At 36.7% G+C, this 27,496-nt stretch overlaps 1 protein-coding gene across 4 annotated transcripts in view; it reads right to left on the reverse strand.

Moving 5' to 3' along the window:
* Positions 1-27,496, reverse strand: part of OPA1 (OPA1 mitochondrial dynamin like GTPase) — an 85,190-nt gene that overhangs the window by 23,328 nt on the left and 34,366 nt on the right. For all 4 annotated transcript variants that reach the window (XM_036102059.2, XM_078067898.1, XM_078067899.1 and 1 more), the window contains 14 exons: positions 27,247-27,377; positions 24,550-24,622; positions 24,391-24,463; positions 22,742-22,857; positions 21,812-21,876; positions 20,975-21,051; positions 14,740-14,905; positions 12,568-12,720; positions 10,866-10,974; positions 10,260-10,339; positions 6,367-6,507; positions 4,462-4,578; positions 2,870-2,963; positions 2,071-2,181 (listed from right to left, as the gene is read on the reverse strand). In XM_036102059.2, the coding sequence (XP_035957952.2) occupies positions 2,071-2,181; positions 2,870-2,963; positions 4,462-4,578; positions 6,367-6,507; positions 10,260-10,339; positions 10,866-10,974; positions 12,568-12,720; positions 14,740-14,905; positions 20,975-21,051; positions 21,812-21,876; positions 22,742-22,857; positions 24,391-24,463; positions 24,550-24,622; positions 27,247-27,377 (1,506 nt within the window). The remainder of the gene's footprint in view (positions 1-2,070; positions 2,182-2,869; positions 2,964-4,461; positions 4,579-6,366; positions 6,508-10,259; positions 10,340-10,865; positions 10,975-12,567; positions 12,721-14,739; positions 14,906-20,974; positions 21,052-21,811; positions 21,877-22,741; positions 22,858-24,390; positions 24,464-24,549; positions 24,623-27,246; positions 27,378-27,496) is intronic.

The raw sequence follows: 27,496 nt of genomic DNA on the forward strand, positions 1-27,496 counted from the left end.
ATTATTTTTCATTACTTAAAATTATATATGCTGGTAAAATTCAGTGAAGTATTTTGCTGTCTGATAACCATGTCCTGAGGGATACAAAAGAAATAGATTTGTACACCTTGCGACACTGACACACCTCTTCCTGTAACAGCACTAATATAGCATAAAATTGTGAAGCAGGGACTTGCAAGTGGTTTTTGAAGTAATTCTCCCAAAGCCCCTCCTAGCAATATAATAACTACTGGAGTCATTTTTACAAACAAGAGGCTAAGACTCTGAGAGATACCCTGCCTAAGATAACACAGCTAGTGAACGGCAGTTCATATTCAAACACAGATCTTCTGCGAGTTAGCACAAACTTAATTATTCTGATAAAGTGACATGAAAGAAATTAAAAGAAAAGCAAAAGAAAATGGAAATAAAAGCTAAAATGAGATACGTTTTTAAAAAAAGACTATTTAAGGGAAGAGAGGACAGAAAGAGAACAAATGACAAGAGGCAGCGGCGACGGCGGTGATGGAGCGCGCTGCTGAGGCGCGGGGTGTTAAGCAGGACAACCGCTGCTTTCTCTTGGACATTTTAGGGAGCGTATTGTAGTGACCTAAGTTCAGATTAGAAATGGTTTTCAAATGTGATGAACTTTCTTACATATCAGAAAAATCCTAAGACACTAAATTTAAGTATATACTGAAAGGAAAAATACTTTGTTTCATGAAATTAAATGAGGGGAAACTTGTACCAAGGTAAGCTCAAACAGAAGGACCAACCTCAGTATTTTTATTTTTATTTAATATTACTCTTTCATGGATTTCCTTGGGTTCTCAAGGATCTAAGTAAATCTTAATATGCAATCCAAATACCTTAAAGCTAGGAACCAACTAGCATTCAGGAAAGAACCAAACATCCCCCCCAAACAAAGTGAAAAGGTGATCAGGAAGGCCAAGCTAGATTGGAGGTGGGGGAGGGGTGGCAGAAGGGAAAGCCTTGTGGGTCTAGTGTAGTTGTTAAAGCCCGACCTGGCTGAAGAGGGTGTTCACATGGGGGTGCTGGGGGCTTGACCCAGTAGTGAGGAGAGTAGCCCTGTAGGAGGGCAGTCCAGTCTGGTGCACAGTATGGGAGCATATGTAGGGTGAAGGGGTTGTCCTCTACAAAAGCATGGCCTGGCTTCAGGTGAGGAGGATGTCCTGCTGCAGGGGAAGAGGTGGGAAGGATAAAGGGGGATACGTCTGGTACACAATGCCAGAGCATGAGCTCAGTGAAAAGGGTGTCAATACAGGGCGAGTCACTGTGGTGGTGGCCTGGAGTTGGGTGGTTAGAGTCTGAACTGGGTGAAAAGGATGCTGTGCAATGAAGGGAACAGTGACAAGTTTAGTTACATACAGGAAGACTGATCAAAGGAAGTAAATATTAAGGAGACTTGGAGACAGATTTCTCATGGTTAGAAAAAGGAGAAAACTAGGATGAACTCTGTACTACTGAATTAAAATGGGAAGTATCAGTGTCAACTTATGATTTTCAATACAGACATATACCTATGGTTAGGAATATAGATGTAAATGTGTGTAAATGTGTCTACACACACACACACACACACACACACACACGCATGCAAAATCTGTTCCCCAGCTCTTTCCATTGAGACGGTCTGGGAACAGTGATATTCCAGTAACAATCAGCATATCTAGTTCCCCACTCTTGATTTCTAAATACCATTCTCCAAAAAAAGGAAGCTGGATTAGGGAAAGTACAAGATGAGCGTGGAACATCTTGTTACATGGAAGGACAACACTAGGATGACACATGACACTTGAATGGGGTCTGAAAATTAGATGCAGTAATGTATCAGTGTCAACATCCTGATTTTGATGGTTGCATTATGGTTGCTAGGAGAAAATCCTTGTTTCTAAGAAACACACATTAAAGTACTTGAAAATGATGGGGCTACGGGTCAGCAACTTTCTCTCAAATAGTTCATGGAAAAAAGTTCTTGTATATACTTTTCTCCAGTTTGTGATTAAACGGATGAATGGATACGGGGAAGGAGAAAAGGCAGTCAGGTGAAGGGTAGGAAGAACTACTTACTGAGGTCTTCAGCCAGCTGAACTCGTTTGCCAGTGAGCAGTTTTACCTTCTTCTCGCTGTCTTCAGCAAAATCTTCCAATACCTCTTTCACATTTTTCTCTAATCGCCTGACTGTTCAAAGTAAACAAAAAACTTGAGGAGCATCATTTTTATGAATGCACAGGGAGGATAAATTAGCAATATTTGGAGAGTAAGTCCCAATTGTTCTCATCATGTTAGATCTATTCAGTTCCGACTTCTCACAGATATAGGGAGAATCTGTACCTGTCATACAGTACTTTTATCCAACATGAATCTAATACATATTTCAGAGAAAGTCATATTCTCAAGTCCTAACACTTTAAAGAAGTGAGGATTTCCCCCAAAAAACTTAAGTGTTGCTTAGGAGTCCTTTTCTAACAGTTTTTGTGTAATGAAGGGAGACTCCTGCTATGTTTTATCTCCCATCTTTTCCAATTATGATTTATTTTCGTTAATATTTTAAGGGCAGATTATAGTTCTTAATTTTTCTAACAAGTCTATTTTTTTTAAATTTATTTTTAATTTATTTGATAGAAAGTGCGCGTGTGGGGTGGGCAGGGGTAGAGGGAGAGGGAGAGAGAGAGAATCTCAAGCAGACTCAATTTCATGACCCTGAGATCATGACTTGAGCAGAAATCAAGAGTCAGAGGCTTAACCAACTGAGCCACCCAGGTGCCCCTAACGAATCTATTTTTAAAGAAGTATTTTGATATCCTTCCATTAAAAATGAGTTATTACTATTTTTTTGATGTTAGAAAGTGGTCCCTCTGTGGCTTACCTTCAGTGTTTGTAAGTTGCTGCCTTAAAGTATTTGCAGTGATAGCAAGCATGCGCTGTATTCGCCAAAACAGGACGACATCATTGCATTCCAACTGAAATTTAGGTAATTAAAATTACCAGATGCAAATTTAAAAATGAAAACCACGATCATAAACACATATGACTACTGAAGTTAGTACCTATACCCTAAACTTTAATAAAAACCCTCATATTTACCTAATAGATGTATTCCTATTGTAGATATAAGCCACTGAATCTTTTCTGCACAGGTCCATGAACATCTGCATGATTTCGCGTCAATCTGCCCCCCCCAACCACAGAGGTTTGATTCCAATGACAAAGCAAATAAACTTGGGAAGTAGAGAATTGCACGACATTATATACAAGTAGAAATTCATAGCACATACCCTTAATTTTTATTTAATTTCAGCTAACAACCATGTTAGCTTAAATATACCCTTAGGTTAACCTCTTTTCTTTGTGCACTCAAGCCAGTTTTGAAATGCAATTGTATATAAAAGTAAATTAATAATATGTTATGTTTTAAAAGAAGCTTATTCTATAGAAAGGCCCCTCAACAATTATGCAAAAAACTTGCCACTTTTTACATAGATATATTTAAATACAAATTTATTTTAAGCTGTAGAAAACTCAAAAGCTTATTTTAGGGGTCTCAAATAAGATCACTGACTAACAGAGAGCTCTTTCAGAAGGATACTTTAAAAAGCATTTCTGCTTGTAAGAAAATGCTCAAAATACATGAGTCTGCTGCCACCTAGGGGTTACTCTGTGAAACGTGGCATTAACGTACAACCTTATATACTTCTTTTAAATAATTGTTTAGAGATTTTAATGATATAAAGAAAGAATTACAATACAGGAAAAAGCACAATAAAAACTGTTTTTGCAGTATGATTTCCACTATCCAAATGGATTGTTACATCATACACATGCACACACAACTTAGAAAGAATTGAACAGATATATATATAAATGTTAACTAAAATTACTTCTGGGTCAGGGGATTATAAGTGATTTATTCCTCAATAGGGAATATTTAAATTAAGAGACTATTTCCTTTTGCAATTTTTTTTTACATTTGTTCATTGCATTTCCACAACAAGAATGTATTATTTTCTAACATAAAAAAGTTAATTCTTTTTTTTTAAGATTTTGTTTATTGATTTATTATCAGAGAGAGAGCAAGCACAAGCAAGTGGCAGAAGGAGAGGTAGAAGCAGACTCCCCGCTGAGCAGAGAGCCCAACATGGGACTCGATCACAGAACCCTGAGATAATGATCTGAGCTGAAGGCAGACGCTTAAATGACTGAGCCACCCAGGTGCCCCAAAAAGTTAATTCTTAAAAAAAAATTTAAAAAGTGGTTTAGCGCCTATTATTCGCATACAAAATATTATAGTGTGTAAAATATAAACTGGAATACCTTAGAAAAGACAGCAGTTAGGTTATTCTTCATCAATCACACATTCTTTCCCCAGCAGAACAAAGGATTTAAAACTAATGCTAAAGTTATAGTTTAAGCATGTAAACGATCACTAAAAGCATTTCCCCTTGTTTTTGGACACCTTACCTCAGAATCTACAAAATGCCTTTGGTAGTAGTAAAAGCCTCTTCGACAAAGGTTACAATGGTTTAGAGCTGTTTTTAAGAAGTGTCTTCTATAAACTTGGTGCCAAGTATCCTTAATCTAAAATGAAAAAAGAAAACAAAAAACTGAGTTACTGTACACTCTGCAGGTTGACCAAACACATTCTGAAAAGTCATCCAAGAGTTTACTTATAAAAAAAAATAATTAAAACTAATAGTAATGTTATTATTCTACCAACCTTTTTTATCCATTAAAAAAATTTTTTTTAAGACAAAGATTAGATTTACCACTCCTCTGACTCCTTACCAGTTTACGTACTTCTAAATATGCAATGTTTTTAACAAGCATTGTTATTATATTCATATAATCATCCTGTAGGGTATATAGGGTTGAGATTATTATCTTCCCTAGTAAGAGGTAAGGAGCCCCAAGGAAAAAGGGGTAGTGAGCCAAATCTAAGGACAGAGTTTTAGGACTAGGAAGCTGGTCTCAGACCATGTCTATCAATGCAACAATATTTCCTTTTTGATTACTACATTTCATTGTTACCACAACAAAATGAACCCTCCGATGTCATTACTATGTAGAGTGTTCAAGGTTCTTTCACACCATTATCTTTTCTGAGCATGACAATAATAATGTTAAGTAGGTATAACAAGTATCACCAACACTATATGACAGATGAGGAAAGTGGAAGTTCAAAGAGATTATATTAGTTACTAAAGGTACTATTACTAATGAATGGGATGAAACTGTGCTAGTATTCACATCTCTGACATCTAGCCCATCTGCTATTCTTGTCATAATACTTCGCTATTTCATAGCTTCATAAAGTACCCTGAACAAAATGTCTCTTGGAAAAAACTAGAGATTTTCTTGCTCAGAAAAAGTAATTAAGATATATAGCCAATCCACATCCTAATATGTGGGCAAAGTCCAAATGTGGATAAATTAAATTTATATTCAACTAACAGTTTCATGTAATTATCATTAGTTTTAATTTCATTTTCAATTTATAAATAATGCTAGATATAACAGCTTGAACTGCTCTGAGTTTTACCCGCTTTCTTTTCTTGTTCTGACCTCTGGTAGAATTTATATTAAGTATACTCATTTCTCAAATGTAGAAACATAAATAGTAGATAATCTCTAAAAGAATTTATGTGTGGCTCTGAAATTTCTTACAGGATTATTTTTCCCCTTAGAATTATTTTTCTAATTGGGTTTCACTTAACTTAAGCTAATATTAAAATGAAATTTCGATCCCTTACACCTTAACTGGGGGCACACTGGCCCAGAAAGTTATTTTTTAAAAATTTTCCCAAATAAGCATCATGAAGGTAAAGTAAAACACAGTCTAAACTGTAATTATTTTTATTCTTGTATTTATTACGAATGAGGAAAATGAGATAGAAGCCTAAGGCACTATCCAATTTAATAAAAACTTAACATTCATATTTTTTCTAAACCCACTCATACCTGATTAAGGTACATTTGACTGAGAAAACACACATACAAAAGAACCGTATCGAAGCAGAACTTATATTTTGCAATCTGAAGCAGTGCAGCAGGGTGCAGAGATGTGGCTGGGCTTCACCCCCCTCCTGCCAGAGCTCCCTGCTGAACTTGCCCAGGTATATCACCTTTTCAAGTCTCAATATCCTTGCTTACAAATTAAAGCATTACACTTAAGAAAGCAATACTGAGAATAAATCTCTACTCTGTACACAGTCAAAATGACTGTTTTTACTGTCAGCAAAAGTCCACACGACCAAAGTCAAATTAAAGCACTTAAATACCCAAATAACACATGAGAAGTAGTCACATGTCACCGCAAGAAACAGAGATTCAGGAAGCATGTGCATGCTTATCAGCAGTACGTATTACCAAGCTTGGGTCCACTTCTACTCCTCGGGATTCAAGGTTCTTTCGGACCGTAGTTATCTCGTCGCTCGCGAGATAGGCTGGGTGATCCTCGGTGCACTTCAACATCTTCTCCAATTCGTTCTTGGTTTCATTGTGGACAAACTTTAAATTGTTTCAAAGAGGACTTGTTTTATGGTTCATGACTTGGCACACTTACAAAAAATTTTACTAAATATACTGCTATTGAACAATAGGGGACACGAGCTCCACACAAGCAACAAAAAGAACATAATACCCTGGCTTATAAATACAGCACAACCGGCTTACAAAGGCAGGGTAAGCTGGACTCAGTGAGGCAAAAAAAAAAAAAAAAAAGGCCTTATTTGTTACATATTTCACTTTTGCTGAAATGTTTCATTGTCGAAGTTACAGTACCAGGTACCTTACTATATAGCTTCTTGACCTTAGGGTGGGATATCGCTCTAGGAAAAAGGACCCTGAATACATGGGAAGAGATAATGTTCTATAAATGCCTCGTATCTAAGAACTAGATGACTCTAAGGACTTGCACCTGCTGACATGTTTCTTTTCTGATAAATTAAATATGAAATTCATAGTTGGGATTTTTTTTTTTTAAGATTTTATTTATTTATTTGAGAGAGAGAATGAGAGAGAGAGAGCGAGCACATGAAAGGGGGGAGGGTCAGAGGGAGAAGCAGACTCCCTGCTGAGCAGGGAGCCCGATGCTGGACTCGATCCTGGGACTCCAGGATTATGACCTGAGCCGAAGGCAGTCGCTTAACCAACTGAGCCACCCAGGCGACCCATAGTTGGGATTTTTTTAAAAAAAGTATGTTCATTAAAAATTGTGCTTTAGATTGCTTCTGCAAGGTACCTATCATCTACCCCTTTTAAGATTTTATTTTTATTTTATTTATTTTAAAGATTTTTATTTATTTGCGAGAGAGCAAGCAAGCATGAGAGAGAAAAGCAGGAGAGAGAGAGAGCACAAGCAGGGGAGGGGCAGAGAGAGAGGGAGAAGCAGACTCCCTGATGAGCAGGGAGCCCCATGTGGGGCTCCATCCCAGGACCTTGGGATCATGACCTGAGCCGAAGGCAGACACTTAACCAACTGAGTCACCCAGGTACCCCTAAGATTTTTATTTTCAAGTAATCTCTATACCCAACTGGGGCTCGAGCTTAAAACCCTGAGATCAAGGGTAGCACCCTCTACTGACTGAGCCTGCTGGGTGTGCCAAGGTACCTATCATTCTTAAATATACTTCCAAACTCTTCTCTATAATTGTTCACAGTCTTATGACCAAAGGAGGAAAACATATACACACTAGTGATAAATTTGAAAATAAGACTCCTATACAGTGTCAAATTACGTTTATCTTTTCTTTTTTCAATCCTTTCAAAATTGCATGGTAAAAGAAACTAGCTTCAAATTCACTGATTACTCTAAACAAGCTACTACCACAACACTTTGCCCCAAACTATAGCAAGCTACAGTATCTGAGTACTTATAGAAGAATAAAATGTAAATGTAAATAACTGGCTTATAAGTGAAACTACTAGTTAATATTCTCTGAAAACATGACACTTTAGAAGAGCTATTACTTAATGAAGAGAAATTTTACAGTTTCCTTAAACATCTGCTCTTGGTCTGAAGTAAGAAGGAAATCTCTAAGTTAGAGGATATTCCCCAACTCTTGTCCTGTTTTCACTTCTGTCTGTCCACCCGTCCCCTGATCACATTGGGTCTTCAGGAGAACACTACTCTCCCATCCATCCTGAACAAGATCTCCACAGTTCAGTTCAGACAAGGTGAGAATGTTTCAAAGGGATGGATTTTTACCTAGAAAACTAAGGAAAATATAACAATATAAAAGCACAAAATAGTTCTCAGAGCATAGACTTCTTATCTTTAACACAGGACAATCTTAAATTTCTTTTCCTACTAAATCAGTCATTCAAAAAGACAGAAAGAATTATTACACAGTCATCTAAACTTGCAGTGTGAGATATGGGGATAATCTCAACCTCTTCCAGAATCTGTTTCTCACAGTAACCTCTAGGAATGAGGTCTAGAATAGTGGTTTTCAACAGGGAGCAGGAGGGATAAAAAGGTTAGAGAATGAGAACTTGATTCAGTGAGTCTGACAGGAGGGGCTTTCTTTTGAAACAGAAAATGAAACACAACACATTCAAACACTTCCCCAGGCGGTCCTGATGTCCCTCCCCCTATATTCCCAATTATGGCCTCTGTTCTATAGTCAGTCTGGGTCTTACACATGCTGCCCTGAAATCCTGAGAAGGCTCTTCTCTGAAGGGTTTCCACAGTCCTCTCCTAGGCCACAGATCCTTGCATTTATCTTAAAACTAATTCCTCTACTTCTCTTGCAGGAATCCCGTATGGGTTCAAATTCCTGAGAAAATAACTTACAACTAAGAATTATTTCTCTCTGAGAGTGTTTGACCAAAGCATATTTGCCACTAGTTGCTGAGGCAAGTTGCCATCTTTGATTATTCTGGAAACTTTAGGTCTAATTTCCCTTAAGCCATGATGGTCTGAAACCATTTTTCTTCCAAGTTTATCTGCCTCATGCCAGTTCTTTTCAATCAATTCTTCTTCTAGTCAAAATCGGAAACCTCTGATGGATCTCCTAGAAATTCTTTTCTGACAGACTTCGTCCTCTCATCCCATGTGTCGTGAGAGATAACTGATGCTCCCTGAAAACACACATGATCCAACCACTAACTCTGTCCACTTCCTCAGCTTCTCTCCAGTCTCTTAATGACTCATTTTTCCACAAGAATCCTATCAAAAAAAAGAGAAGAGGAAGACTGTCCCTTCACTTTTTTTAAGACAAACTGGAATTCACATCTGATAGACAGCTTATGAAACAGAAAATGCATGAAACTAAAAAAAGATATCTCTACCTATATCTCTACATGTATATATAGGGTGTTGATTGATTATATAACTTAATTCTGTATTTAAGATGAAAAGAAAAAAGAAAACAGGAATGACATGACCTTTGATAGTTTTCCATTTTTTAAATTTTTTCTCTTGATATTTCTGTATCTTGGTCTCCTTTCTCTAACTACACGGATTCAAAGACAAAAGCAAAGAAGGGAGATTGGATTCCACCTCTTTTTCTTATTCATTACTTCCTTCACTTATGTATTTTGGTTCTATATCCTGTTTTCTCGCTTCTGTTTAAGGAATGAACATAAGAATGAGATGTGGTGTAAAAAGAGAAGCCGTAACAATAAGGAATAAAAAGACGATAGGGGATGGGGACTTGAATGATCTGTACATCTTTCCTGTATTCATTTGTCAAGTTATTTATACTTGCCTTTACCATTTTGTTCTACTGAAGTGCTCATTAAATATTTATTGAATGAATAAATTCTATAGTTCTACTTCCTATGTGAATTTTTATACCTATTTTGGGAACACAACAGCAAACTAACAGAAAAATCCAGAGGTAACAACAGATGAGGTAAAAAAAAGTCACTATAAGCTTATATTCTAATCACTTTCACTCTACATCCTTTAAATTCTTGTCATTTTTTATTTCTGTTCATAACTTTAATTTTCACTTTACCTCAAATAGGGAATTGAAATGAACAAAGTAATCTACCACAAAAGGGGCATGGCTCATTTCCTCTTCCTTTTAATAACACAGCTACTTCACTTAAAAAACAAAAACAAAAACAAAACAAAAAACCAACTTTCTTTTGTAGTTTTCTATTTATTCTAAAGATTCATTATATTTTAGAAAGGCTGATAAAAAACATTTGAAATTATTAAGCTTGGACTGGAGGCATGCAAAACTTGTATTTAATGCTTGAATTAAAATAAACAAAATTATATCATAACACAGAGATTTGTTTGTCTTTACCTGTTCTTGGGTCCGGTTCTTCCAGTATAACCACCTCTTTTTCCAATCTGGACCTATCATGTTTTCAATTGTGTTTTCAGCTAGAAAAATTAAAAAAAATTTTAATTCATCAAGAAATTTTATCACTTACCAAGTTCATAAATTGTAACTAATAGTAAATAGTTTTGTTTTCTTAACTATTTCAAACTGCTATATCAATATAAAGTCAGTTGAAATAAATAAAAAGACTACATGATGGTTATGGTACATATATAAGAAATTTATTTTAATTATGTATGTTTACAATCTATGAAAGGTACAACTGCTTATAAAGTTCCTGTAAGTATAGAGGCAAACACTAAAATAGTCTTCAATTATAGTTTTTTAGAATGTAAGTACATATAAACATGTGTCCAGTTTACTTAATATTTTCAGTAGCTACTAAGCAGTTGACTGAAAAATCTCACAAAAAATATTTAACTATAGTATTAATGACAAAGACTATAAAATGTTTGTTTCATTTATTTTTTAAAAGCTTTTTTTTTTTTTTAACAAATGTTCATCAAGTTGGATAACTCCTTTACCACTGGGAATACTCAAAACTCAATAACCTGTGTCCCTACTTACTATCCTTGAGACGAGCTTGAAGAGCTTCTTCCATAAAATAAATAGCTGCATCCCACTGCTGTTTATCAGATATGGAACGGTCTTCTAAAGCATTGTGCTGAATAACCCTCTGAAATAAGAAGGAAAGAAAAACAGCTAATTTGATTTATGCCTTATCATCTTAGTAATTTTATTCAAATAGACAGCTTATCAAATACACAAAATAATAGATGCACCTAAACATAAAAGTATGTCGCTCCCATGCAAATGCAGGAGGTCCTATTATCTGCCTATTGTCAGCTTTCTCCCAAAAGAATGAACAGTGAAGATTTTTTCCTATACCAAATTAAATGAACTATGTCTAAGATAGAGAGAGGCATATTATACATGTAACTACATAAAATCTGCACCTAGAACCCTAGTACTCAGGAGTTAATGATTCAGATCTTCGCTACCTCTCCTTTTTTGCCATATGATCTGTGTGTCTGCATTCTTAGAAAAGAGGAGAACAACAACCACTGTCTCACTGTTAACATCAATGAAAAGTATAAAGGAGAGAAGCTTAAAAGGTCTGGACAGCTATAAGCAAATGTGAGTTATTTATTATAAGAAAACTGATTTCTAAATTTTGTAATTTTTAAATGAATGAACGAAAAAAGACACTTCTCGAAGGAAGCTAGTCTTAATAAGGTATTTAACAAGAATGAATATAGTTTTCAGGGCGCCTGGGTGACTCAGTTGGTTAAGCGGCTGCCTTCGGCTCAGGTCATGATCCCAGGGTCCTGGAATCGAGCCCCGCATCAGGCTCCTTGCTCAGTAGAGAGCCTGCTTCTCTCTCTTTCTGCCTGCCTGCTCCCCCTGCTTGTGCTCTCTCTCTCTCTGTGCCAAATAAATAAAATCTTTAAAAAAAAAAAAAAAAAGGATGAATATAGTTTTCAAACATGAAGACAAAACACTTGTTTAAAAATTAATTATAATTACAACCAGCCCCCAGTGAGATACGCATTTTCCTAGAAAACTCTTCTATCTTATCTTTCAAGGGTGCCTCCTTGGAACTGTCTGAGCAGAGCAGGGGCTTAACAAGGTTTATGGTGATGCAAACGTTCTACATAACAAAAGATCTGTTGGAGGTGGAGCATTTGGTGAAGGTCAAGAGCCAGGCTTTGTAATTAGAGCAGGGCTTGAGTCTGAGCTTTGCCAAGGACAATAATAGGACTGCTTAAGAACTAAATAAAATAGTACTTACAAAATATATTGTAGAGTTTCTGGCACCTTTTAAGCATTCAACATGTGGTATTTAGCATTATTTCAGGAATCTAATATTTTATGACTCAAATCCACTGAAAAGCAATGCATCTAATTCCTTTCATTACCACCAAGGGTAAAATGAGAAGCAGCTATCTGAGCCATCTGTGGTTCAGGCCCATGTAATGGCTAGTGGACAACAATTTGTGGAAGTTTATAGAAGCCTGTTTACTGCGAAGTTTCAGAGAAAAGTTTTTCTAGAAAACTTTTTTTTCTCTGAAATGACAGCCCTGGAAGAAATAGTAGAGAACCTTTAAAGGGCTGATTACAGATAGTTAAACTATTTATTTCCTTCATTATTTTAAATTCAGAACCTAATTGAAATGGTCATATAAAAATAACTTCCTATAAAAAGGGTATCAATTTGAGAAATTGTATAAAACTGTGAGGCTGACACTGTAATATACAAATGATGTACCAAGCTGTCCTCCGCAAAATCATTCCACTTGTGGCGTTTAATACTTTCTTCCTTAACAGCCTCTTTAAGTTTATCAAATATGTCATCATGCTCTTTCCCTTTTGGTTCTGTCATGAAGCGGGAAAATTCTTCTTGTAGGGTCTCCCAAGCAACCTAGATTTAAAAGAAAAAAAGCTGTATTCATACTACTTATTTTAATACGTAACATGACAAACACGTGAAGTTAAGCCAAATAGATGTAGTAAGTTAGCTTATCACAAAATACATATTGAAACCACAATTTTTTTTTTTTTTTAAAGAAGGCAGCAAATACAAACTCTGGCCTAGAGATCTCACACTGGTAGCTGGTGGGATAGATCTGGCGTCCTGACGTTTTGCTAGACATACACAGTGTTTTAAATTTTAAAAAATTAGTAGCCAACACTAAAAACAGACTTCATATAAAACCTGTGTTTCCAGCCTCTCTTGAACTATCTGGCAGCACTGTACCCGCATTCCTATATAATACCAACTGGAACTGAACAGGGGCCGCCCCCTTGAGATAGGTTTGCACTCCAATCAGCCACCACATTTAGTGCACTTATTTATTTCATTCTGTACAACATGTGAGTTTGCCTGCTTCTTCCATACTGTAGAAAGTTTAAAATGTCATAATGATTTAGTCTTCTTCACATCTTTGTGAAGATCTAATCTTCTTCACATCTTTGCCTTTATGCAAATATATGAAGCAATGCATCAATACCTTCAATCATATTGAATATTACTTATACTGAGTATTCAATATAAGTAACATTCAACCTATACTATAGCTAACTCGTAATTACCTGGCCAGTGAAAGAAGAGCATAGTGTTAAAAGTAAGAACTAAACCTACTTATGATTAAGTGGGCTAGTTAATGTTGTATTTTTTATTTAGCCCTCCTCATTTTAAACCATGACATAAACAACGTGACTGTCCAAGAATACCCAGTGAGGTATTAGAATCTATGTTTCCCGACCCTTCAGCAGATCCACAGCTTTCTGCCACACCCAGGCATGAAGGGAGAAAGCAGCAGGAAAGAGAATGACCACTTCCCTGCCGAGCCTTAGGATGTGACAATATCCTACCATGGGACCGGGCCAGCTGTGAAAAGAGCTAGTGGAGTGGCGGCGGCAGCCCTCTAGTTATTTTAGGGGTCAATGTGTCGAGAACTGACAGGGGTCAGCTGTATGCAGCTTTGGCAGAACAGCTGTCAGTTCTTAGAAAGAGAAGATTGAAGAAGCTGAGAAAAGAGGTGAAGCCAGGAGTGAAGGACAGGAAAGGGGGAAACACACCCAAATAATTAAAAATTAGCTGACATTTTCTTTTTCAGGTAATAAGAAATAAAATTATCTTTAACACCAAGTCTAACTTTGTGAGCAACCTCACACAGAAGGACAGGACACGCGGAGTCTTTGCTAGAATAATCATTCTTCAGAGTAATGCGTATGGCAGATCAACTTAGATGATGGTCATCATCCTAACAGCAGATGGCACTTACTGTGCAGTTACTGTGAGCCACTTATGTTTAAATATTTTACATATTACATCCATTTACATATTCACTTAGTCCTTAGAACAATCTGTGAGGCAGGCAATATTATCATCCCTAACGTACAGACAAATAAACAGAAAGCTGAAGCAGCTAGTCCAAGGGTCACATAGCTACTAAGTGGTAGAGACCACGTGTAACAGAAAAGCATTCTTCAAGGTACTTTCTTATAATTCCTAGTGTAACCTTCTGGCAGGATCCTAACTAAGGAAATGATTATTTAAGTGTAATTGAGCTCTGTAGAAAATCAATAAATGAAATGTTTTATTCATTAAACATTTTCCTTATGGAATCCTTATCCACAGAAAAAGCTAAAAACATCTCACATTCAAGCAAATTCTGCTGGTTTTGTTACATGCTATCTTTGGAATAGAACCAATATCCTCAGACCAGCAGCATACCAATTAGTAAATTTTTATAACGGTAGTCAAGGTAGTAGCATTAAGGTTAATCCCAACATAGAGATGAGGAGTAAAGAATAAATGGAGCATAAGGACCCATTAGGAGAGACAGTGGCTGTGATGGGAATAAAACCTAAAATTCACAGCTCCTACTCCCTTCAGATAATGCTTCTTACCCATTTAATTAAATTATATCCTAACCTCTACTGCTTTATTAGGAAGCTGTTTATCAGTCCACTGTTTAAGCTTGATATCCACTGTCGTATTAAAAGTCCCTGAATTCATGGTCTGTGCAGCTGGGAGATAGATGTTTTCAATCACATGAGTTGACACTCTTTCCCACAAAGACTGCTGAAGGATTTCTTCCCTGAAATTAAAAAAAAAAAAGTTTCAAAAACACCGAATTTAAATATAATAGTTTTTAAAAACAGCTTTATTGAAGTAATATTCACTTACAATAAATTGCACATATTTAAAGCTTTGACATATGAATACACCTGTGTGCGCCACCACAATCAAGATAATGAACTTACCCATCATCTCCAAAAGTTCTAACCATCGGATCCACTTTGTTACAAGAGATTAGCTTATATTTTCTAGAATTGCATATAAATGCAATCATACAGTATACTCTTTTGTCTGTCTTCTTTCACTCAGCATATTTTGAGATTCAACCATATTGTTGTGTATATCCATGTTTCACTTCTTTTTATTGCTGAGTAGTATTCCACTATATGAATCTATTTATCTATTTACCTGCTAATGGACATCTGGGCTGCTTCCCATTATTGGCTATTCTAAATAAAGCTGCTATGAGCATTCGCTGTATGGACATACACTGTTGCTCCTCTTGGGTAAAATATCTAGGGCTGGAATAGCTGTATCATATGGCAATTATATAAATAACTTTTTATGGTACTGCCAAACAGTTTTTCAAAATGGCTGAACTATTTTACATTCCCACTGGCACAGGATGAGAGTTCTAGATGCTCTACATCTTGCCAACATTTGATATGGTTAGTCATTCTGCCAGGTTTACAGTGGTATCTCATTGTGGTTTTCATTTGCATTTCCCTAATGACTAATACTTCTGAGCATCTTTTCATGTGCTTATTTGCCTCATATTAATACATACTTTTTATGTACTGACTGTGAAGTGGAGTCCAAGTCTGAGAACTTGTTGGTATAATTTTAACAATTTATCAGACCACAGCACAAAGCACAAAGATGCTTTGGGATATTGCTAGGTAAAACTGTCGAACACATCATGATAAATAAAGGTAACAATATAAAAGATGGATAATCAAGTTGAGAATCCTTCCTGCTTTAAAGACACCTCAGAAGAACACAGATCTCTAAACAAGAAAAAGACAACTATTTCAATCAAGAAAAAAAACTGAACTCTCAAGAAAATATTTGGCTTCTCCCAAACTAATTTCTACTGTAAGATAATACTATAACATACAAAAACATTCTGCTTGCCAAAAGTGGTCAGTTTTAAGAGTAACTTCACCCCTCTACTACACAGCCATAAAGCTCAGGGTAGCAGAAACAGCTGTCGAAAGGCCAAGCTGCAATTTTCTTGGTTGAGCAGTGTCAACATTCCCTTCTATCCAAAACTCCTCATATTTACTCAACATCTTGTGTGAAATCAAGTATACTGAGTCAATGAGCTTAGCTGCTGGTTTCCCCTTGCTAACTTTCGGGTCTTTTTTCAGTGACAACCAGAACACCAAAGAGCGTGAGGTAAGGATACACGACCAGAAGGACACAGTCAATTTAGTCATGCTGTTAATGACAGATAATGACAGGGGGAGAATTTTAGGAGCAAGCTGGAAGAAAAGAAGCTTCTCAGGGTCTCCTATTCAGATATAATTTTAAACACAAATTCAAGATTTTGAAAGATGAACAAAAGGCCAGGATCCAGCCTCTGACCATCAAGCTTTCTGCTGCTCCTGCCTCAGAACAGAGTTGGTCTGTTATCTCTTCCTCAGAGTCTGGGCATCCCAGACACCCTTTCAAGGAGATAATAACAAAATCCCGGACCATCAAATCCTGACAAGCCTAAGGTAACTTTCTCACAGGAGGCTGTTTTCCAGTCCACCACAGGTAGCTGCTGTCACCGATCCTCACCCCACCCTCCTCGCGCCTTTTACCACCAAGCTGCTGTCCTGTCCACACTCCCCCTGCTCCCCTTCATCATAATCATGTTCAGTGTGCCCCCAATACTCTGTCCGGAACAAACAAACCACTTTACATTCTCACTCTTTCCCTCTTCCTTACATCCTCAAACCCTTCCTGGCTCTCCCTTCCAGACAGTGGCTGACCTTATATTCTGCTGACCGGAAGGTGCTCAGAGTTAGGAAGTGGAAGCTGTGTTCTCCTCACCCCACAATCTCTCTTCCAGACCATTAGTCCTCAACTCTCACGCAAAAATCCCTGTGGGCTGAGGCCAGCGTATGTGCTTACACCATCTGCCACCCTGACGTGCACCCTTACTTACATTTCCTAGCATATGTTATGTGACTGTAGACTTCTCTATCCTAAATTTTGCCACCATCTAGGGATAATTCCACAAATACACAAAATACAATTAACATTATAGTTCTACGTATTCCTCTCATTATCTCCAGGAACTTTACCTCCATTTTTACTCCATTCTAATGAAAACATTTTTCAAAATGGAAATTTCTTGTTTTAAAGCAGAGGACTCACTCTATATAATAATTTCAACCAATACAGAAAATGTAAGAAGTCCTCCATAATTCCTCTTTCAGTAGTACAATCACTATTCAGCTTAATTTATCAATAAAAACATTGAATCCTTGAATAAATATTTGTGTGTTTACATATTACACAGACTGTTTTATAAATACTTTTTATTTTTTATTTATTTATTTTTTAAAGATTTATTTGGCAGAGAGAGACACAGCAAGAGAGGGAACACAAGCAGGGGGAGTGGGAGAGGGAGAAGCAGGCTTCCCACTGAGCAGGGAGCCCGATGCCAGGCTCGATCCCAGGACTCTTGAGATCATGACCTGAGCCGAAGGCAGATGCTTAACGACTGAGCCACCCAGGTGCCCCTATAAATACTTTTTAAAAGTTAAAAGCATGTTATACAGTTTTCCATGTTATACATTTCCATTCCATGGGCACCACAGTAACCCACTCTATGAATAAATCAAATATATTAATTCCAAATAGAAAACATAAGGTTTCAATTTTTTTACACTTACACACAAAACAATGGTGAAGATTCTTATGTGTTCATCTTTGTCAAATATATCTTCATTCCTACAAATTCACAGCAATATAATTACTGGATAAAAATGCACTCACTGTTTAACTGACTTCTCCATTACCTATACATCCAATCACTAAATCCTGTCAATTCTATCTTCTAGGTAACTTCTCAGACATTTCAAAACTGTCTCCTCTTCTCCATCTGCACAACCACTATTCAAGTTCCTGCCACCATCACCTCTCATCTACATAATTTCAACAGCCAACGGCCTCTTTGCTCACTGCCCCCTTCTTCATAGCATTCCACTTTCCCTACTACAAAGATCATTCTAAAATAAAACGCGAATCTGCCCTAAAGTTATTCAGTGGCCCTCAGTGCTCGTGGGATAAATTCCAAGCTTCTGAACATGGCTTGCATGGCCCTTCATAATCTATATCTTGTTTGTATCTACTGTTTTATCTCCTGCCACTTGCCTCCTTCTATGCTAAAGCCATAGGTAACAGTCTTCAGCTACCTTTGTCACTTTGCTTGCTCTCACCTCCTGGGCTCTGCAATTTTCCTGTCACTGCCTTCACCTAACACCTTTTACCCTTTAAATCTAGGATTATGATATCAGAAATCTTTTTTAATTCCTCAACTCTGAGTTAGGGAACTCAACTGTGCATTCCCATTTTCCCTTCACTCTTTTAACAAAATAAACTTAATACTTTTAACCAAAAGTTAAATGCGTACCATCATACCATTTTTTAAAAAGTGAATTTCTATCAATACAGTCAGCTATCCTTCTAAATGACATATAAAAAAGAGATAAATCTATAATAACGGTCACATAATGTTAATGGTACACCAATATCTCCTGCTTAATGTTAGTAATCAATTCCTGATAATCAGGTATATTATGTGAAATCGCTGAGAGCCTATTTCTGCCTAAATGCATCATATGTCAAATATAAACCCCCAACAACTTTCTTAAAATATAGTTACAGTAGAGTAGAACGCCTGTAAGCAAATTATAAACTATCACATTTAGGACATAAAATACTTGTAACCCTGCTTCCAGATCACCAAGTATAGATCAAGTAGTCCTGGCAATTAAATAATTAATATCTTAGTCACCCTAAAATATCACATAAAGCATATGCAACACACACACACACAAAATACTACTTAAGACAATAACAACTACATCACAAAAATAAAATGTTTTGGGTACAATGCAGTTGAATTCAGTGTGGTATGAACAGTTATAATTAGGACCTGCTATTTTGATCTACATTTGTGTTAAGCTATAGAGCCTGAAAAAAAAAAAGCCAATGAAAAGATACAGACATCTGATCCATCAGCTCACAGAATAAACCTCTAGCAGCTAGATGTCCTACTTCTTTCCCTTGACTTCTCAATAGGCAGCCTGGAAATACAGGCTTCTCATCCCTTCACAATTCCCTTCAGCCACCTGCATGTTACATAAATGACATCTATCTTCATTGCTCACTTTAGTGCAGGTATATTTTGATTTCTGACTGCTCTGCCCAAACAAAACTACCCATTTCATTTGATGATGCCAGGAATTTACAGACGCACCATATTTTTCTCCCATAGACAGCATTAGTTATAATAGTTTACAAATCACTTTTCATGTACATTATCCTCATACAACCTAGTATGACAAGTAGTATTCATTCTTTGTGTGCACATGTGTGCACAGGTGTGTGTGTGTGTGTGTTCACACACTCTATCTCTTGCAATTTCAAAAGCTAACTGGCTTACAGAAAGCCACAGAACTGGCTTAAAATACAAATAATAACAAAGATAAGCTGGGTTGTATATATACCTGATTAATCAATCAACAAAATAGATAAGATCAGAATCCTTTTGGGGATAAGGAGAGGAGACTGAAAATAGGCAAATTTTGGCTCCCTGAAGAGAAAGAAAGAACACTGAGGGGGAAACTAACAATACTAAATAAACTAACAATACTGAATACTGAGTTCAAATTTAAGGACTGGACACTATTCTCTAGGCTCAATTTGGATCATCTTAAACTGAGCAAACAGAAGAACAGAAAATATTTAGTTCTAGTCCAAGAATGATAAATTTTTAAAAACACTATAGATTTCATTAGAAAGATAATTTATGCACAAGGAATTTGTTAATTAAAATGATTGCAAAAAAAATCAAGGCTATTTATACATATCTTGCTTGAGTTACACAGAACCTATTTTGGTTTCAGTGCCAACAAATTTAAGAGTGCCAAAATTCATTTAAACATAAATAGAAGGTGATAGTTTGCCCCGAAAGAGATTTGCATGACTATTTTTCAAAAGGATGACTTTACCTGCTATTTAAAAAAAATCTCCAATAAAATTCAACTTGAAATAAGATTTGTACAAAACATGAGGCACATATTACAAAAAGTACCAATTGTTCTTACTCAGAAATGAGAACCTGAAAATATATACTCCTTTCCCTTTACAAATTAATTTTCTCTATAGTTTTGTTCTCTGTGATTAATCTAACAAGAGCAACCAGCTTTTTAAAATTTATTTTTTTAATTTAAATTCAATTAATTAACATATAGTGTATTATGAGTTTCAGAGATAGAGGTCAGTGATCATCAGTCTTATATAATACCCAATGCTCATTAACATCACGTGCCCTCCTTAATGCCCATTACCCTGTTACCCCATCCCTCCATCCACCACCCTCCCTCCAGCAACCCTCAGTTTGTTTCCTATGATTAAGAGTCTCTTATGGTTTGTCTCCCTCTCTGATTTCATCTTGTTTTATTTTTCCCTCCCTTCCCCTATAAGAGCAACCAGTTTTGATAGACTGATCTTTATCTAAAACACAACTTGATGAAATTTTTGCCTAAATGACTTGACAGAAATCAAAATTATATACAAGGTAAAGCAAGCCTAAGACAAATTAAGATTTAAAAAGACCATGGAGAAAGCAATTTTTCAGAATATCTCTTCTGAAAGATAATAAATACATAATTTATTGTACTTAAATACTTAATTAGACTACAATAGTGGTTAGATTTTGCAAAAAGAAATATTTTTATGCTATTGCCTATTTACTGTTTTGGGGGATGAGCCAAGGCTACAATAAATCACTGCTTTATCAATCTAAATTTTAGTATCTCATTATAATCCATATAGTAAAATCTTTGAGAAAAGGTCAAATACTCACCAATGTTTTGGTGTAACCTGGCTCAGACTGATAACTTCATCGAGGATTTCATTTTTAGCTTTTTCAAATAGTTCGTTCTAGGTAATATAGATACAAGTAAGATTTTCATAACATCAATCTGCCCTGCCATGAGTTTTAGATATCAGTAAAAAGAAGGCCTCTGACATGCTAGTAGGCTGAACTTATGTCTGAAGCATGCATGAACCAGCAAATAACGTTCTTCTCTCCTACCCTCTGTTTTAGGAATACCAGTAGCCAGATAAGGACAAAGACACGGACACAGATGTCTACCTTATTCACTCAATTCTGAGTGTAGTTTTTCATGTAACAAATGTTACATGAAAATATCAATACATATTAATTTAGTCTATTAGCATTAATAAACCGATGCTGTGTTTTACAACAGATGGCATTTTAAAAATCAAAGAAAACCAATATTTAAGTCCCACTAAATTAGAGTATATTTCTCCACAGTAAATGTTGAAAAGGTAAAAAAGTTGATGTATAATTTTAAAAAAGTTTACATTACATAAATATATTAATTCTATTAAATGTTTCTCACTTTTTCAGAAAACATTTTTAAACACTTGCTTTAACATCTTATGATCTATAATTATTTTTTAATATTATGTCCCAAATAATTTAAATTATTGTAGAAGACATAACTGCACTCTTGCAGTTATACAAAGAACTATATTCTTGCAGCTCTAAATTAGTAATCCTATGGTCAAAATCAAAGCAGTTTGGCTTACCAGATTTTGCTTGTCAACATAAATTCTGTTAGAGCACCATATTAAATAAGACATATGCGAAATACATGAGGCACACAAACATTACCCGGTCAAGTTCTCGCAGGCGAGGATAGTTATTCTTCCACTCAGTTTCAAGGTTAAAACGTGTTGCTGAGGAAGAAGGACAGATGTTCCAGTTTCAGGATTCTCTTTCTATCCAGCTGTGGTGGTTACAGGTGATCACACATCTCTCTGTACTAACTGAATTTCTGAGTGTGCATCGATGGCTGCTGAGTATTCTGGCTCTCAACATCTCAGATCTCACTATTGCAACAGCCTCCAAACCAATCTTCTTGACTTGTTTCTCCATCTTCAATCCACATAACACAGAGCTGAAACAGCTTAGTACAGCTGCTAAAGGCATGGACTTTGGAATCACATCACCAGGATTCAAATCCTGGGTCTATTATCTATTGTGTGTGATGCTGGGTGCATCACTTAGGTAAGTTAACTCTGGTGCCCCACTTTCCCCTTCTGTAGAATGGGAACAATAACAATACTCATAGGGTTGCTGAGGGACTAAGCAGGTAGAATTCCCAAGTGGGAAAAGGGAAGGAAAGTATACTCTCAATCAAATGAAACTATGGAAGCAAAGCCACAGAGCAGGAAAGTGTGGGATTCAGGAACTAGGACAAAATAGCTGAAGCCCAGGCTGCTCTGCCTTCCAACACCACTCCGCTCTTCCCCCTGAAATGGGGGAATCTGAGCCCCCTCTAGTTTACTAAGTTTTCTCACAAACACTACTGCAAACTTTCTACTCTGTTTAATCTGCAAAGTGCTCCTTGCGATGTTTCCTCTGAAGGAGAAAGTGTTCTTGAACAACAACTGGAAATTTGTATTTTTTCCATTTTCCACACACTAATAGAAAATGAACTAAAAAGCAACTGTTCAGGGAATAAAGAATCTGCTGGATACCTAAGACTGCCAACTAATAAAATGTCTGAAGTTGTTAGCTTATTTTAAAAAGCCAACTTACCTTTGAAACTATCAGCCTGTTGCTCAACTGACTCTCGTACCATTTTCCAAAAGCAGTCTGAAACAGCAAGGCTTAAATTTCTTGTAGTCACCTGGTGTGCCTTTAGCATGCTTGTCCTATTAAAAAATAACAAGAGCTACAGTACATAAAAATGGCAAAAAGGACAACACTCTCACCACGTTTGAAAATGTGCTTGTTATAAGAGAAGAGTCACTCATATTTTATACCAGCGCTGTTCAATGATGCGGAAAACGACCTCTATCTGAGCTATCCAACATGGTAGCTACTAGCCCCTTGAGGTATTTGAGCCCTTGGAATGTATGGCTGGTGTGACTGAGGAACAGAAGTTTAAATTTCTTTAAAGTTAACTAATTCAAATTTAAGTAACCACCAGAGGCTAGTGCCTATCATGTTGGACAGGTAAGTTCCATATGATTGTCAGCTCCTCCCCACAGATAATGCTCAAGACCATGTTTGCAAGAGCTATCTTGATTTACTATACTAATACAGATGCAAACATACCTTGCCATTTTAAGAGACTCTATATATAAGGTTTTAGTATAATTCAGTTGTCCTTTAGCTCTTCCTTTTTGCTTTTCTCTCAGGATCTTATTTTCTGTTAATTTCTGTCAATAACTATTTAGGGATACCCCTTTGACAACCCCACCCTCCACTCCAACTTTCCCCAATACTGAAGAGAACCAAATACATGTATTCACAACATAACGGTTGAGGGAAATTGGCTGGCTCAGTTGGTAGAGCGTGCAACTCTTTTTTTTTTTTTTTAAAGATTTTATTTATTTAGGAGTGCTTGGGTGGCTCAGTTGTTTAACCATCTGACTCTTGGTTTCAGCTCAGGTCATGATCTTGGGGTCATGAGATCAAGCCCCACGTTGGGCTCCGCGCTTAGCACAGAGTCTGCTTGTCCCTTTCCCTTTGCTCCTCCCCCCGCCTGCCCGCTTTTCTCAAATAAGTAAATAAATAAAATCTTAAAACAATAAAAAAAAGATTTTATTTATTTATTTATTTATTTGAGAGAGAGCTCATGGGCGCGAGCGGGGGGGAGAGGCAGAGGGAGAGACAGAGAGAATCTCAAGCAGACTCCCCACTAAGTGCAGAGCCCAATGTAGGGCTCGATCCCCCAACCCTGAGATCATGACCTGAGCCAAAATCTAGAGCTGGATGCTGAACTGACTAAACCACCCAGGCGCTCTGGTAGAGCACGCGAATCTTGTTGTGAGTTTGATACCCACGTCAGGGGTAGAGTTTACTTAAAATATAAATAAATAAATAAAATAAAGTAAAATACCAGAAGGATGGGTTTCTTTAAAAGATAAACAAATAAAAATGTAAGCGTTGATTTTTAAATATTATTTCATAAGTAAAACAACTAAGGAGGTGTCCGTGTTGTCTTTCAGTGCCCACAGCCCGAGGGGCAGTTTTTTACACCAGCATGTATTATACCAGTGATAAGATGCTCCTAATTCTGAGTAGCTTGAGGACTTGCCTATTAGATACAGATCACTATTTCGGAAAAACGCTGGAAATTCAATGTTAAACTAGCAGCTATAAAACAAACTTTTAAGTGAAAACAGTTTAAGCTACTCCCTCACTACAAAAATCTTCAAATAGTTAAACCATATACCTACTTCAGGAGTTTTGAATTTTCAAAAAATTCTTCTTCATATTCTCTTATAGCTTCAATGCTTTCAGAGCTGTTTCCTAGGGAAAGATGTTGGAGGTCTAAGAAAATTAATCTTATTTGAAAACAACAAGAACTTAAATTATGATAATCCATCTTTGCATACCTTTTCCTGTTACAACAGCAAAATAACCCAGAGCTTTCATTGGGAAGAGTTTTCCTTCAATAATCTGCTGAATCTATTTTTAAAAGTGGGAAATAAATGTGAGATGTAGGTTTATATAATTTTTTTAAAGCACAACATACTATGCAGAAAATTTAATAACGCTGCATATATATGTTCAGTCAAATATATAAATCTGTACAAAAGTATTAAAATGTTTTTTAATCGCTACTTGAGGGGAAAAATGATTATATTTAATTTTACTACACTAAAAGATGCATTATTAAGACCTAAGATGCATTATTAAAACTTGGAATGATGTGCAGTGCTTTGGGGTCAGGCCTCAGTTTAATTTCAGCTCCACCACTTACTACCTATAAGGCCTTAAGAAGCTACTTACTTTTTTCAAAATGACTGTTGAGAAGATTCTCTGAGGCACTACGATACGAACCACAGTGCCAGGCACACAGAGGCACTCAGTAATGGCAGCTGCGATGATTATTTCCCCATACTCTTCTTCAAATAGATAAATTCTAACCAAGTTGGACTGTCTTATCTTACTCTACTTTTAAAAATATTGGGATCCACTGGCTCTCATCTCTTTTAGGGTCAAAACCCCTTTTCTAAATGTAATAAAAACTAGAGACTCTGTCCCCAGAAAAATGCATATTTGCATAGAGATCTATCATTCACAGTTTAAGAGTTCCTGCTCCCAGAAGCCCGTTCACATTAATACTGCAGTAAGAATCCCTTCTCTAAGACAAGTTACACCCCTGAGCTAATGCTGACTCTTTGGTATAAAAAAGGATTGATACAAACTTCAATTGCATTTCAAAAGAAATATAAACTCACTATCCTAGAGAAGAGTGGAAAGGAATGAGAGAAATGAAGGGATGTGGGAAGGAGGCACAGAATTCGCTTCGACCTTGTTTCTCCCTGTCTCCAAACCAGGTCCAATACCACCATAGCAGGCACACACCCCCCCCCCCCCCCGCCCCCCAATATGGCAAAGCAAAGGTCAGGGAAGCTGTGCAGAGAAGAGTTAACATAGCAGCCTGAGACTGCTGTCCTTAGAAAGGCCTGCTCGCCTTTCACTGGCATCTGAGGACCTCATTGGTAAACAATTCCCACATTGATACAAAACTTTCCCCGCATAACAGTGGCTCATTGTGTGAGTAATGTGGTTTCTGCTGAACATCTGCTTTCCTTTGGGTGTCTGGAATTTTGGTACTTGAGGGTGCCTACATGAACAGCCCCCAGTAAAAATCTTAGGTGTTGAGTCTCTCATGAGAAACTTGTTGCTGGAGGGATTAAGTGCTTCCTGCAGGACTCTACTGGGAGAGGGCTCTGGGAAACCTGAGCCTGGTTTCCTCCAGATACCATCTCTTGTACTTTTGCCTTTTGTGATTCTGCTTTGTATCCAATCACTGTTAACAGATGTTAGGTGTAAGGATGACTATGTACTGAGTCCTGTGAGTCCCTCTACAGAATCGGTGAACTTTGGGGTGGTCTATCTTGGGAACCCAGCACAAAAGGCACACTTGCAGCAAGTTTCAGGTGGGAAGGAGAGAAATTCTAAGCAGTAGCACAAGGGATGGGTACTTATACCTGAAGTTGTGCTATGGGGGATCAAGATATAATAACAACAGATGAGAGCCACCATGTATTGTAAGACAGTGCCGAGCACTATTTTAACCACTTCACAACAAATATTTAACTCATTAAATCTTTGCAACCTATGAGATAGTACCCATTATCTTCATTCCCAACAGATGAGGAAGCCGAAAGCATTAAAAAAGTTTAAAAATTTACCCAATATTATACAGCTAGCAAAGAGTAGAGCCAGCATTTGAAACCAAGCAATCTGGCTACAGATTCTGTACTCTCAACCACTACCTTCTGCCTTTACAACTAAGTAAAGAGCATGCCCTAAGTCACAACTTGCACCCTAATAATACTTACAAGGTCATCTTGAAATAAAACTCTTTCGTTGTTACAGGAGAGGGACAGGAGGGACATGTATAAAGTTGCAGAACTTCAGAAATGAAAATGACCCTAAAGATCAACTAGATTAATAGGATGGATTATGCACTAACTAGATGCAGAGAATTAACAAGATTTGCCCAAGGACACACAGCCAGTTGGGGGTGGAGCATGGATAAGAATGCTGAGGCCTGACACCAACCCAGTGCCTTCCCTATTATAAAAATCTGCTTCTTAGTCTTTGATCAGTTAGGAAAGGTAATGTTTGTCTGCAAAAAAAAAAGTATACACAATGTCCAAAAGGAATCTGTAGCGTCACCAGGCCTACACTAATTTATGAACATTAACTAAAAAAAAAAAAAAAATTTAGAAAAGAAACACCACAATCATTATTAATTTGTGGTTAATTAATAAGTGGTTAATGACTGTCAGCATACAAGATTATTTAAATTAGAGTAAGCAATATTAACAGTTTTCTAAGAATTTCTGAAGTAAACAACTGAAAATTATGGAATTTTATTTATACTTCAAAATTGCACTTAAATAATTTATTATAACTTTCTAATACTTTGTTTTTAATGAGAAGAAAAATCCCACTAAAGTATTCCACAAGGAGTTTTTGTTTGCTTGTTTGTTTTTGTTTTTATCACCAGTCCCTATCATGGCTGAAGCTTGTACAAAGAATCTGTTTTCTCATAATGAAGAACTTGCCCTTACCCTGCTTGGGCTAGCCACATTTTTTTCTGCCAGGTCTACTTTGGTCAAAACAAATATTGTCCTCCTTCCATGAGGATCCATTTGACTGACCAAGTCTGTAACAATGCTGCGTTCAGCATCCACAGATCCATCTGAAAAAAATTTGAAAAATGATACTTAACAATTGCAAAGTAGATTTTAAAATTTCTATACGCTACACCCTTATATCTAGATTATAGTAAGAAAAATTTTCTTAATACATTTATCTTAG

The sequence above is a fragment of the Halichoerus grypus genome, chromosome 1, assembly GCF_964656455.1.
Source record: "Halichoerus grypus chromosome 1, mHalGry1.hap1.1, whole genome shotgun sequence".
NCBI classification, from domain to species: domain Eukaryota; kingdom Metazoa; phylum Chordata; class Mammalia; order Carnivora; family Phocidae; genus Halichoerus; species Halichoerus grypus.